This window comes from Vanellus vanellus (assembly GCF_965231255.1).
Source record: "Vanellus vanellus genome assembly, contig: HAP1_SCAFFOLD_198, whole genome shotgun sequence".
Classification (NCBI taxonomy): Eukaryota; Metazoa; Chordata; class Aves; order Charadriiformes; family Charadriidae; genus Vanellus; species Vanellus vanellus.
Window position 1 is genome coordinate 122715 of NW_028127772.1, and position 12362 is coordinate 135076.

Sequence of the window (12362 nt, forward strand, 5' to 3'; positions counted from 1 at the left end):
CCTTCTCCTCCATCCTTCCCACGACTCTACAGCTCCACAGATGAAGCTACAGCCCAAGACACCACGTCCTGCTCAGAACATTCGCTCCTCTTACACTTAAAAACCCCTCTGGAAAAGCCTCTCCGCCACGGGGCTGCAGCAACACCCGCACATGTCCACCCCCCGTTAACGACGGGCGAGCACCGCATTGAAAAGCCCCCTTAGGAGCAAGGGCAGGGCGAGGCAGCGCCCCAAGAGCCAGCCAACCCCCCAGCACACAGCTCAGCGCTCACCACACGCTCGCCGGCCCCCGCAGCAGCGGCTCGAGCGGGGCTGCCCGCGGCCGGCGGTCGGGCGCCGCTCCATCGCAGCCGCTCACCATGGTGGAACGCCGAACGCAGTCCGCGTCCTTCCAGTCGCGCCGCAGCCATGGCGCAGCCGGATGCGGCCACCGGAGCTCCGCGCCAGAGGGGCGCAAAGCGCCGTGCGAGCGCGGAGGAAAGGGCTCGGTAAGCCCGGGACTGGCATTCCCTCACCCACCGCGGGCAGAGGAGGCAGGAGGGGGCGCGCGAGAGCCCGCGCCACCGGGCGGTGCCGCTCGCCTCAGTCCTGCGGGACGCCGAAAGGCTTCTCCGCTCTCCGAGGGGCCCCTCCGCTCTCTGGGAGGCTTCTGGGGGGCCCCTCCGTCTCTGGAGGGCTTCTGGGGGGCCCCTCCGGCCTCTGTGGGGGCCTCTCCCCGAGGGCAGACAGGCCTCTTCCCCGCCTCCGGGCACCCCCCGCCTCCCGGCGCCCGGCTCGGGGCTTCCGGAGAAGGACCAGCGCCTCCCCAAGACAGAGGAGGGCGAGGCGGGACGGCGCCGGCCCGGCCCCACCGCAGGGCAGGGCAGAAGCGGGCCGGGCGGCCCTTAACGGCCCCCTCAGGCAGAGCACAGACGCGGCGCGCCTGCGCGCGCGCACCCACCGCCCCGCCCCTCTCTCCCCCCTCAGCCGCCCCTGTACCGACGGCTGTGGGGGGCCCTCGTCGCCCTCCTCGCCGCCCCCGGCCCCGCCGCCGCGCAAGAGGCCGCCCCCCAGGTCAGCGAGCCGCCCCGTCGCCTCAGGGCCGCCCCCGGGCATTGCCCCGGCGCCCACTCCCCCCTCCGCCCTGGGCCTGCGGGACCCCCGGGGCTCCTTGGCGGGAGCCCGCCCGGCGCCTCGGCCGGGAGCGGCGTTAGTCGCTCTGTGGGCTCGGGTGCAGGGCGGGGTCTTGCTCTGGGGCTCCCCTGGCTCTGGCTGCCCTCCCCTGGGCTGGGCTCGGCCCCTCTGCCCGCCCAGAGCCCCCCCTCCGGGGCGGTGGGGCTCGTGGTGGGCCCCGGCAGCCCCGTGCCCCCCCCGCCCTCTCCCAGCCCGGCAGCCCCGTCCTTCCGGCCCTGTGCGGCGGCTCTGGCTCCTGCCGCTGTGGGCTCGCCCCGGGCCGCAGTCAGAGTCGTTCCCCTGTGATGCTGAGATGACTGTGGCTTCCAGATGTTCCCCCCAAATCCGTGGGCAAAGCCACCCCCTCGTTGGCTTTCCGTCTGCACAGCGGGGGCTTGAAAAGGGAAAAAGAGGGGGTGGAGACTTGGAGTGGTGAAGGAGCGGGGAGCAGCTTAGTACAACTTCCCAGGAGAGAATTCCTCTTTTCTCGCCATCAAACTGATTCTAAACCTCCAAGTGGCTGGTAAGGTAAAAAAGGACAAAACAAGGCTCTCCCAGGTGCCGGGTGCTCTGGTAAAGCTGGAGAAAGCGGCATTTCTGTTCACAGGCAGTTGCCGTAAGTGCCGTCAGGTATTGAAACTGCGCTTCTCTCAGGACGTAGCCTTGAGCCTGGAGAGCAGCTCAGAAGGAGTTAGCTCCTGCGAACAATTGAGCAGGAGGATACAAAGATTTTGCCTTCTTTACTTTTGCCTTCTGAAGTATGAAATATGCTGAGTAAGAATGCATCTTTATGGGAGGGTATTTGCCTCTAATGCCTACCCCCCAATATTTTCTGCCTGACTTTAATAGCATAGGAATAGCCAATACTCTTGACATTGTATGAAAGGTGCCGTTAGGGACTTCTTTGTGCTCCTGATACAGAGAGAAGATAGTCCAGAAGCAATGATATCAGCAGGATTTGGGGGCATAACAGTTTAAAAGAAATTCCTTTGTGTAAGAAAGACCATAGAATTCTTCAAAGAATCCTTGCCGTCTGTCATGACATTTGGGAGGGCAAATAGAGGCAAAAACCCACCTAGGACCATCCTTTGTGCTCCATTCCCAAAGGAAAAAGTGATTGAAGTGGGTGTATGCATGAGTTGCTTTGCCACCTTTTATTTCCTGTCCTCCTTAGACTTTTCTTTGCAACTCAGTGTAGTGATTTACGAAATGAGATGGCGTAGTAATCTCTGGTGTGCTGCTTTCCCTGATGAAAGAGGAAAACTTTACATATGAACTTAAGTTTTTGGCAATAGGAACAAACGTTAAATGTTAGGAAGCATTAACCGAATGAGAAAAAGAGGCCTAATGTGCTGCAGCAGGATAATTAGCTCTCTGAGAGCGGTCGTTGGCTGGGAGAGGTTGGGGGATGTTGATGAGAGGTGCAGTTAGGTGTATGTGCCTGAGATGATCCCAGGGGCGCTTGGAGGGGAAGACCTTCGGGATAGGAAAAGTAACTTTGAAAGTTTGGGCCCTGTGAAGGGAAGTCAGCCTGTTGGGAGCTTCCCTAGCGCTGCAAAACACTGTTGTGTGTGTTCTTTCCTCAGCGTTTGGATACCTGTGGACGATGGTGACGAGAGTCCGCCGAAAAAGAAAACATCAGGTATTGCACATTACAGAAGTATTGAATATGCCTGATTTTTCTGAGGTTTCGTGTCCCTTGGAAAAGTCTGGCTTTTGTGCTCTGGCATTGTTCCTGAAACTGTGGCTTTTCAAGCTGTTCTTTCCTTGTGGCTATCTATCCCCATAGCCAATGGCTTGAGGGTGTACGGTAGGGCTTAGCCCTATGTGTGACGTTATCTGCGGTGACTGTGGCAGGGCACAGTACTTTTACTGCCAGCAGGAGATAGCCCAGGTCTCTGGCGGTGAGCCCGCGCGTGTCAGCAGAAAGAGTATTTTAAATCAAAGCTGTGTGCTCCCTCCTGGCTGTATTCGTAATGTACCTCTGTTGGTTTTCTATCATGTTCTTACATGGCCTGTCTTTGTTTTTTAGATTATTCCATCTCTGAACAGAAAGAGAAAGTTTCTGCTGTGGTGCAGTTGCCGACCAAGGCAACCAAACGCCCGGCGGCTTCTTTCAGCGAAGATGTTCCATTCCCAGAGTCTGCGGAAGAGGTTAGCGAGGGGTTTGAAATATTAGGATCTGTGCAAGGTGCGAGAGCAAGCAGCTCTCCCTAATGCATCTTGAGGTTGAGCCTGCTCTGAGCCTGTACAGCTGTAGGTGGTTCTTTTCCATTTCTAGCAGGCAGCTATAATGTGGGCTGGGTTTGCCTTACTCAAGTCTGCGTTATTCTCTTTCTCGAGTTTGTGGTTAAGGAATCAAAATACACTACCTGACAAGAAAAACTGCATACTTTCTGTGGATAAACCTATTTCTGCTCATTATCCAACAGTTCAGGAGAGGATTCCTGTAGGACTTTGGCTCTGTAAAAACGAGCCACCGACTGCTTGACTCCCTAGTTTGGTTCAAAGGTGTAGTGCTATTTTTCTTATTACCCCATGGGATTAGAGGGCTAAGAGACTGTCGGGCTCTAATTCTTCATTCCTGAGAGAGTCGTTAACTCTTATTTGTACAAAATATATTTTTCAAGGGCTGAATTATCACACTTTGGAATGTTTAGGAGCTGACTGCACGTATGAGAGCCTGTAGTCAAAAATTAAAGCGTCCCTGTCAAAGGTCCTGCAAAGATTGGCATTCTTCTGCAATCTGACCCAGCAAGTCATGGTCCGCAAGTCATAGCAGAGCTGACTAAGTCTCAGGAAGTGTGTTTGCTTGGATTCTCATTCAGGTTATACTCACATTGGTACTTTTTTTTGTTTTCTTTTAAGACTCGGTCCACTTCTTTTGAGACTTCATCTAAAAGACCGAGATTTTCATCGCTCGATGTAGCAATGCTGCAAATTGGTAAGGCTGACATCAAGTTATACGACTTGTTTCATTTTCACCCTACCTTGTGTACCGTCCAAGCCTACCCCTAGGGTTCTGTACGGATTATTGCAGGCACAGGACGAGGCAGCATCTGGGAAGACTTGAGCGTGACCTCTGTTTCTTACCTGCACCCTTGCATTGCTTCTGGAGTGGAGCTGAGCGTTTATCTTGTCGTCTCAGTGCCAGAGCTGCCTTGGATGCAGTCCTTCCATTCTGATCCGTCCACTGTTAGCTTGCCAGAAGTAAATTGTTTTCAATACTCCTTTTATGTAGTAGATCCTGAGAAGCCTTTTGTATTTTAGGTTTCGGCTGGCAATACCTTGTGCACACAACTTGCTGTAGTTGCCGGTGTGTGCTCGTTACTGTAAACTCATGAACCTCTTCAGTTCCCTTTCATAGTTCCTGATGCCTTACGCTCTTCTCTCGTAGGTCAAATGCCATGTGGAACCCATGCTTACTTGACTAAGGAAACACTATCTCGTCCTCACAAGACAATTCCACGTCTGAGGTAAAAATCCTTCTGTTTTCTTCGACTTCTTCCCCAAAAGGTTTACTGCCTATGGTAAGGGAGGTCTCCAGCTGCTTCCCCCCAGAAGAACCAATTTTCAACATTTTCTTTAAACCCAGCTACTTAATTCACACAGGAGATTAGCTAGAGATTAAAGGTCTGCGGTAAGAGGAAGTGTTGAACTTGAGAGGAGGCTGAGGACACAATCAACAGCGTATCTTCAAGGCAGTTGTTGTGATTTTCACTTTCACTTCTCTGTAATTCCCCATTAGCCAGTTGAAGACATCAGGTCTTCATCTGAAAGTCATGAACATCTCGTGTCTGTCTCCATCATCATCGGTGTACGTGCTTGACAAAGTAGTTGGTGGTGGAGGTGCATATTGGAATGTTCTCTGGATACCATTTCTTTTGCCGTTGATGTTTTCAGCACAAGCCGGAACGGCAAACAGAGCATCAAAGCTGCTCCAGACAGCTTCTTACCACTGAGGCCACCCATGAAGGAGCGCGCTGTGCCAGAATCCGCCACTTCAGATGAAAATCCATATCATGAAAATGATACAGAAAACAGTTTCTCATGTAATCTTAAGTGCGCTGGCAATAGCATTTGAGAGCGGGTCAAGACTCTGCTTTCGGCGTCTAATCTGCCAGTCGTTGCTTATTGTGGTTTGGCTCATATTTTGGAGCAGATCTGCAGCATGAGAAAGAGATTCCTTTCAGAGGAAGCTAAACCAGAGAAGGTTCCTGGGGAACGTGTCTAATGCACTCCAACTGCTACTGAGCATATAGTCCCTGAGGTCAGAGCAGGGCAGGTCTGAAGTAAAATGTCCCAGCAGTGTGGATGCTGTGGACATTGCCATTCTCACTGTCAGCATAATCTTTAACAAATAGATTGAGCAGAATTGGTCAAGGCTGGTTGAAATGAACGCTGTCTTGTCCCGCAGAGTAAAGTGGCCTCCTCAGGTTGATGCAGATATTTGTCGGATGTGCAAGAATATTTTTTTCTTTTTAAAGCAAAACCAAAAAGCCACCGTGAATTGGTATGCACTGATAACAAATGCCCCACATATAAAAATTGTGATTCTTCTCTGTTGGTTTTTTCCTGCCCCAAAGTGTTCAAGCCTCCTCCAAGGAACCAGTGATGACTGTGAGTCACCTGGAAGAACCAAAATACGGAGGAGACGTCTATCCACGTCCAACACTAAGGACCGGTGAGTATCCCCATGATTCCAATCCGTTCCACTTTGTAGGTAGACTTCAAATCGGAATAGGGCATTTCTTATACACTGGCAGATGATGTTCAAAGCGCTTGCCAGAATTCAAACTTCCTGACCATACAGTCAGCATTCAAAGTTTTTCTTTTTTTTTTTTTAATTATCACTCAGAAATGGAGAGCTATGTACATCCAATGGTGATTGAAAATCGACTTCTTGTTTTCTTACTACTTCTTTTCTGTGCAGGTGTCGAATGTATAGATGTTTGCTGCCCGCAGTGGTCGCAGAGAGGTGATACGATCAGGTAGAGTCTCTTTTAATGTAGTAATGAGTAGCTACCTTGCGGCTCCGGAATTGCTCGCAAGCCAGTTGCATCTCCAACACAGCTGCCATGCGAGAGCCGTGCTGCGTGACAAAGAGGGTTGTGCTGGTGTGGTGTTTGCTGTGGGAAGAAAGCCAGTAAGGGTGCGAGTGGTGGCCGTCCCAAGTTGTCCTTGGATGTGCAGAATCCGTTTTTGTTTGTGAGTCATTCTGCCGAGCCATCAAGGAGCTGACATTTCATTTCTTTCACTTGGAAACTCGCATCCTGAGCATAAGGATTAGAGAGCTTGTAAAGCCTGGTGGGACTTGAGGCAGTTTTTGGGACTTAGAGGATGCGTGGGGTTTGACTAGGAGGGGGAAAAAAGGCAGCGTGCGGTTGGGTTTGAGAGGCCAGCAGCCTGTCTCAAAGGGGTCTTTTGGTGACAATGCGAATTCTTGTTTTTGAAGCAGGGACATATATCTGGACAACTTTAATGTCTGTGTATTTGTTTGCTCTTCAGAGTCTGTGTGGTTTGAATGACAATCCTCTCCAAATGGGGATAGTCACTCTCTTGACTGGCCTGTAGAAGGCAAGTAAACATCCTGTTGCTGTCCCATTTGGAATTCAGTGTGCTGGTCTTAGTTTCCCGAAGCTCACTCTTTGGATGCAAGTCTAGTTGCAGATGTTCCTGTTACACCTTGCAGTAGAACACCCAGCATGCAGTGTTTATCAGCAGTAGATCACAAAGCACTTGATAGAGGAAGTGCTGGTTGCTTCTCTGTTTTCTAAATAATGCAACTGATAAAGAGAAGGAAAAGGAGTCTTGTACAAGTAAATGGGAAAAAAAAAAAAATTCCAAAGCTCCCAGCTCTTCATTCTATCCCAGTCTTGCTGCTAAGAAAGAATGGTGCTGGACGTTGAGGCGATATTGTCACGTGTTGATGTGTGCAACCGGGGCTGTAGTCAGAATAAGCCTTGAAAAAGCCTTTCTTGTCCAGAAGGTGAATTCCTGAGAATTCCATGGGAGAGGACGGATACAAAGCTCACTTCTCTCTCTCCCTCTCCTGGCAGGTACTGCACACCAGAGGAAAACTCTGAGGAAGAGGAAGGAGCAGCGAAACAAACCATCGCAGGGGTAAGATTGTGTTATTCACAAGGAAAATAGAGCTATTTGTGATCAGAAACTTCAGCACTCTTCACATGACTTACTCAACAATATCTGTATTTGCCCAGGTTGTTTTTCCCCGGGAAAGTGGGAGCGTTATTTGATGAGTAGCGCTGTCGCAAAGTGTTTTCCGCTGCCGTTAATTTTGTTTCTGGACTATTAGGAGCACGCTACACTATAGCATTTTGATTCTTCCCCTTTCATGTGTTGGGTATAGCCTCAAAATCTTTACTGCACAGCCTTAGTTGACCTGCAGAGCTGGACTGGGGTGTCTTTAGTCTTATCTTGTTTGCTGGGATGGGAAGTACATCTCCGACTTCCACCTCTGGTCAGGATTGAGGTCAAAAATACAATTTTAATCATGGAAATCATAAATAGTAGTCTCACTCTCAACTTAATACCTACACGTGGAGGCTTTGCTGGGGTTCTTAACGCTAGCCCAAACCAAACGAGCTCTCTGCCTCTCTTGCCTCCAAGTGCAGCACTCCATGGGTGCACAGTTGGAATGCAGTCGTCAATAAAAAGTCACTTTGGGGTTTGCTGTTTGGATGTGTGTACAAAAACTCTTCCAGTTTTCTGTCCTGTCCCCAAGCAAACAAATCTGTGCTTGATTGCTAGCTTAATGTCCGTTTGTCTAACAGAGGCAGCGTGGCACTGAAATCTCAGAAGATGCGTTATTCCGAGGACATCCTATACCTGTTCGGTCCAAAAAGTCAGCCAGCCTCACCGTGGAAGGAAAGAAAGTGCCAGGCTTGGGAAAAACAGCGGAACGCTTTCCTCCGCTCACAGAGGTACCACAGCCGACAGTCTGTTAGACAAAAGAGAAGGTTGTGACAGAGCTGCAGGGAACTCCTCTTATTCTCGGTGGTTCTTGAGGCTTTTTGAAATCTGAAGAACTTGCATTGAACCTGTTAGCGAGTGTCTGCGGCTGTGACTTTGCAGTGCGAGGGTCAGCACTAAAGCTGGTTTGAAGGATTTCGTGTGCTCCAGCGCTCCTTCAGTTGTGCTGCCCTGAGGGTTTGTGGGCCTTCTGTTAGCAGGACAAAAAATGAGTCCAGGTTGAACACCAGTCTCCAGAGCAGTGCTAACCCGACTCATCCAGTTATATTGGATGTGCCTCTTGTCCTACCGTGGTGATAGAACCTGAAAGATCAGCTTGTGCTGGTCCGTGATGCCGTTCCCCAGGGAGTGGGAGTTCAGTTTCCCCTGCTTGTATGAATTTTGGCTGCTTTTATTCTTTGGAGTTGCAGTCTAATTGAGCTCCCCCCACCTTTTCCTGCCTGTTGAGGATGGACTCGGAAAGGGCGGGCAAATGCAGAGTTTACAAAGTCTGCAGAGTTGATGCTGGGTACAAGGGAAACCGGGTGGTTTTCTTATTTTGCTCACCCAGATTCAAGCAAGAAGGAGATGCTATTGCAGATCAGAGTATTTTATACCACCATCCGTAGTGGTTTCTTTGCATTCCCCGCTGGGGTTGGCTTAAACCTGGGTATTGCGAGGGCCGCGGCAGAACGTGGGAAAGGGGTTTGCCAGAGTTGTGTTCCATTTTCAGCTGCTTTAGCGTGTTTGCTGAGTTTACGGGTTTTATCCCCACGTCCTTGGTGAAAAGAAATGGCAGCAAGCCTGGGCTGTGAAGTTCAAAGTTAGGATGCTGAAACCAACCAAGCAAGGCAAAAGCGCTATCGCTCACTGAGGCAGGAAACCGTCGAAGGCAGTTGCTCTGTCACCTGAGCTGAATTTACAGGCCGTGTTTCAGTGGAAAGCTGCCCCCAGGTCAGCGTGCTCCATGCTCTGTTTCACAAGTCCTTCCCCATTGAATTGTTCCTTTCAGGCCATGGAGAGAGAGGTCAGTGCCGCATTTGGCAGAGGTGAGCCAGATGAGATCATGAGCAGTGCCTTCAAACTAAAGGTCACTTGCGAAGACATCCGCACGCTCAGGAACCTTTGCTGGCTAAACGATGAGGTAAAACCAGCTGCAGCACAGGGCTAGTCTCACTCAGCCTTTATTGAAAAATACCCCTCTGCCGTGTACAGAAGTCCCATCAACGTTCTTTGACGACCTCCGTGGCAGAGCCTAAAAACCTCTGTAGAAGTCTTATTTGAGGTATTGAAGGGTCGATCGTTTCTGGAAGTTCCGTTACTTCTTGTATGACGCAGCTTCCCGGAGTTCGTCCGGGTTTTTGGTGTGGGGGGCAGGTGTTTTGATCAAACTGACGATGTAGCCCCGTGTGAAATTCTGGGAACAAAAGCCTCCAGCTGAGGCTGGAGTTCTCTGCGCTGCGTGCTTAAGGGTGGCCAGAAAAGACATGGTGCTGTATTTTTCATTGGGGAAGGCAGCGTCTTATTTTGACACCTCACGTTTCCTCTTTATGGTACAGGTCGTTAATTTCTACATGAGTCTGGTGATGGAAAGAGGCAAGAAGGAAGGATATCCAGCGGTCCACGCTTTCAGTACTTTCTTTTATGCCAAACTAAGATCTGGTGGCTACGATGCAGTAAGAAGATGGACCAGAAGTGTTGATGTCTTCAAGCAGGACATCATCTTCGTGCCTGTAAACTTGAAAGCGCACTGGACACTAGCCGTGAGTCCCACGGGCTTTTTCTTTAGAATTGGACGGGGAGCAAAAACTGGCAAGAGAAGTCATTTAGGTGTTGGGGGGTGTGCGGCAGAAGGTTGTGCTTTGTCTAATGGTCACCTTTTAATAACAGGTCATAGATCTCAGGAGGAAGACCATCATGTACTTGGACTCTCTGGGCCAGAAAGGGGACAAGATTTGTCAGACTTTGCTGTAAGTAACCGCTCCGTCACTGCTTTTATGGTGTGAATGAGGAGAGGGATTTTAGATTGAGTCCCTGTAAGGCGACTGCAAGTTTTCACATGGCTTGTAGATAACCAACCCGGAATCTTGGAGTTGCTTGCTGCGAGTTGTCTGGCATCAGCTGCTTATCTGGTGTCACAGCGTCCCCTGCACCCAGGGTCTGGGGTGCCTGGATTCTGCCACCTTCCCGTGATAGGCACAGCCAAATCCACCATAGCCCCGTGGCACACGTCTACCGGCTTTGTTAGTTGGATCCCAGTATGTGGGATGAAGGCACACGGTGGAATTATGGCATTACAGTTCCTTGCTTGGTTTGTCTCTTTGTCTTCTGATAACATGTGATTTGGGGCTTTTTGACCTCTCTGAAGCAATGGAATCATTGGCCTTGTTCTTGACCATTAGCTCACAGCCTCTCCCTGTGTTTGTAAGTTTCAGATTGGGATTTTTCCTCAAAATCAGCCTTAAATCAGCTGCTGTGAGGATCCTCTGACATTTTACTGTCCTGCCGTTTGTCTTCCTGTGATCCTTCAGCCACTTTATTTTGTTGTTGGCCTAAATTACAGAGATGAAAAGGGATTTTTTTTTCCCTTTTGTTTTAACCAGCCAATACCTGCAAAAAGAAAGCCGGGAAAAAAGAAACCTGGAGCTGAATGTTTTGGAGTGGACTCTTCACAGCATGGAGCCACGTGTACGTGAGCACCCCTTGGGTTTGAAATGGGAACTGTCAGTGCTTCTTTGGGGCCCAGATCCTGGCACGTGACAAAGAAAGGGCTGAGCTGATGTTTCTCGAGGAGTTGATAGTAAAAAGCAGTCCCTAAAGACCGGATTTAAGAAAGGTCACTTAAGAAAGAGGCGGTGCGAACCTTGAGACACCTCGCAGGGGGGAGGGCTGCTGCGCCTTCTGGGCCTGCCAAGAATTTGGATTGTAGTGTCCGAGTCCGGGAGGCAGAGGGGAGGGATGGTGCACAGTGAACTGGGTCTGTTCCTCGTGGGCGGGAGTGGGTATTGGGGATTAGGCAAGTAGGGTCAGGAGTGTGCGGTGAGCGCAGTGTCGGTGTGGGTAATGTGCGCTACTTCCAAGTTGCTTTTCTTTTGAGATAGAGGGAAATCCTCCATCTTCTTTGCATTCCTTAGGAGATCCCTCAGCAGCTGAACGGAAGCGACTGCGGCGTCTTTATGTGCAAATACGCCGAGTACATCGCCAGAGAGAAACCGTTCAACTTCACCCAGGTGAGTGAAGGTCATAAACCCCTCCAGCCCCTTTCGCGCAGGGACAGGAGCCGGGGAGGTTACGCAGCACCTCTTCATTGTGTCCGGGGCAGGGGCTGAGGTTTCGTGCCCCGTTTCGGTGCGTAGTTGCTGGGGTCAGAACTTCCAAGTGGCCTGGGCAGGGCAGAGCTGTGGTTCTCCATCCCCGCCTTTGGGAGCTGCTGCCGGTGAGATTCCTCTTGGGCAAGGTACTGCCGCCAGCGGGTTTGGCATATCTGGGCTCGTATCTTTTGGAGAAATGGCTTCTACCCTTTGACCAGTCAAGACAGCGCTTATTTTTATTGATTTCATTTTACACTGGTCTTTTATTAGCGTGCTTGTAAGCTGTCGCGCAGTCAAGTCAATCTGGTTTTGTCGGGTTGTCGTGTCACCCTCTTAGGAGCCGCGTGGGGTGTTGTACCCAAACGGTTGACAGTTCTTAAAGGGAACTTGATATTAAGGACTCCGCTGGGCGTTTATGCCTGTTTGCCGCCTCTTTCTACCGTGATGTCATTATTTAATGGATTTCTCTTCTCTTTTCAGACTCACATGCCATACTTCCGCAAGAAGATGGTGTGGGAGATAATCCACCAACAGCTGCTGTGACACATGGACTATTAGAGTTCTTATTTTAATTACGTTTCTTAGACCTTAGTTACATTTCTTAGACCTTTAGTTACATTTCTTAGACCTTTAGTTAGTTTTCTTAGACCTTTAGTTACATTTCTTAGATGAATTTTCCTCTTTAGGTTATGAAGTAGAAGTTAAGATGGTTTGTTCCCCCCACCTCCCTTATTTTGGAGACAGTAACTCTGGGGTTTTGGTACACAAGTTTTCCTCTTCAAGTTATGAAGTAGTGGTTAAGACAGTTTATTTCCCCACCACTACCCCCCACCCCGCCTTATTTTGGAGACAGTAACTCTCTTTGAAATTAGCTAACGCACCTTAAGCAAAAGCCAGAAAGGTGGGTGTGACCTCGTTAAGGGCAGA

General features: G+C 50.2%; 1 protein-coding gene across 1 annotated transcript; it reads left to right on the forward strand.

Moving 5' to 3' along the window:
* Nucleotides 1-9698: 9698 nt before the first annotated feature.
* LOC309685011 (sentrin-specific protease 2-like) lies at nt 9699-11978 on the forward strand (the record flags this gene model as incomplete). The annotated part of the gene is made up of 3 exons (XM_082500831.1): nt 9699-9809; nt 11265-11354; nt 11916-11978. The coding sequence occupies 3 exons, from the start codon at nt 9699-9701 to the stop codon at nt 11976-11978; spliced, it is 264 nt and encodes an 87-aa protein (XP_082356957.1).
* Between the last annotated feature and the right edge of the window lie 384 nt (nt 11979-12362).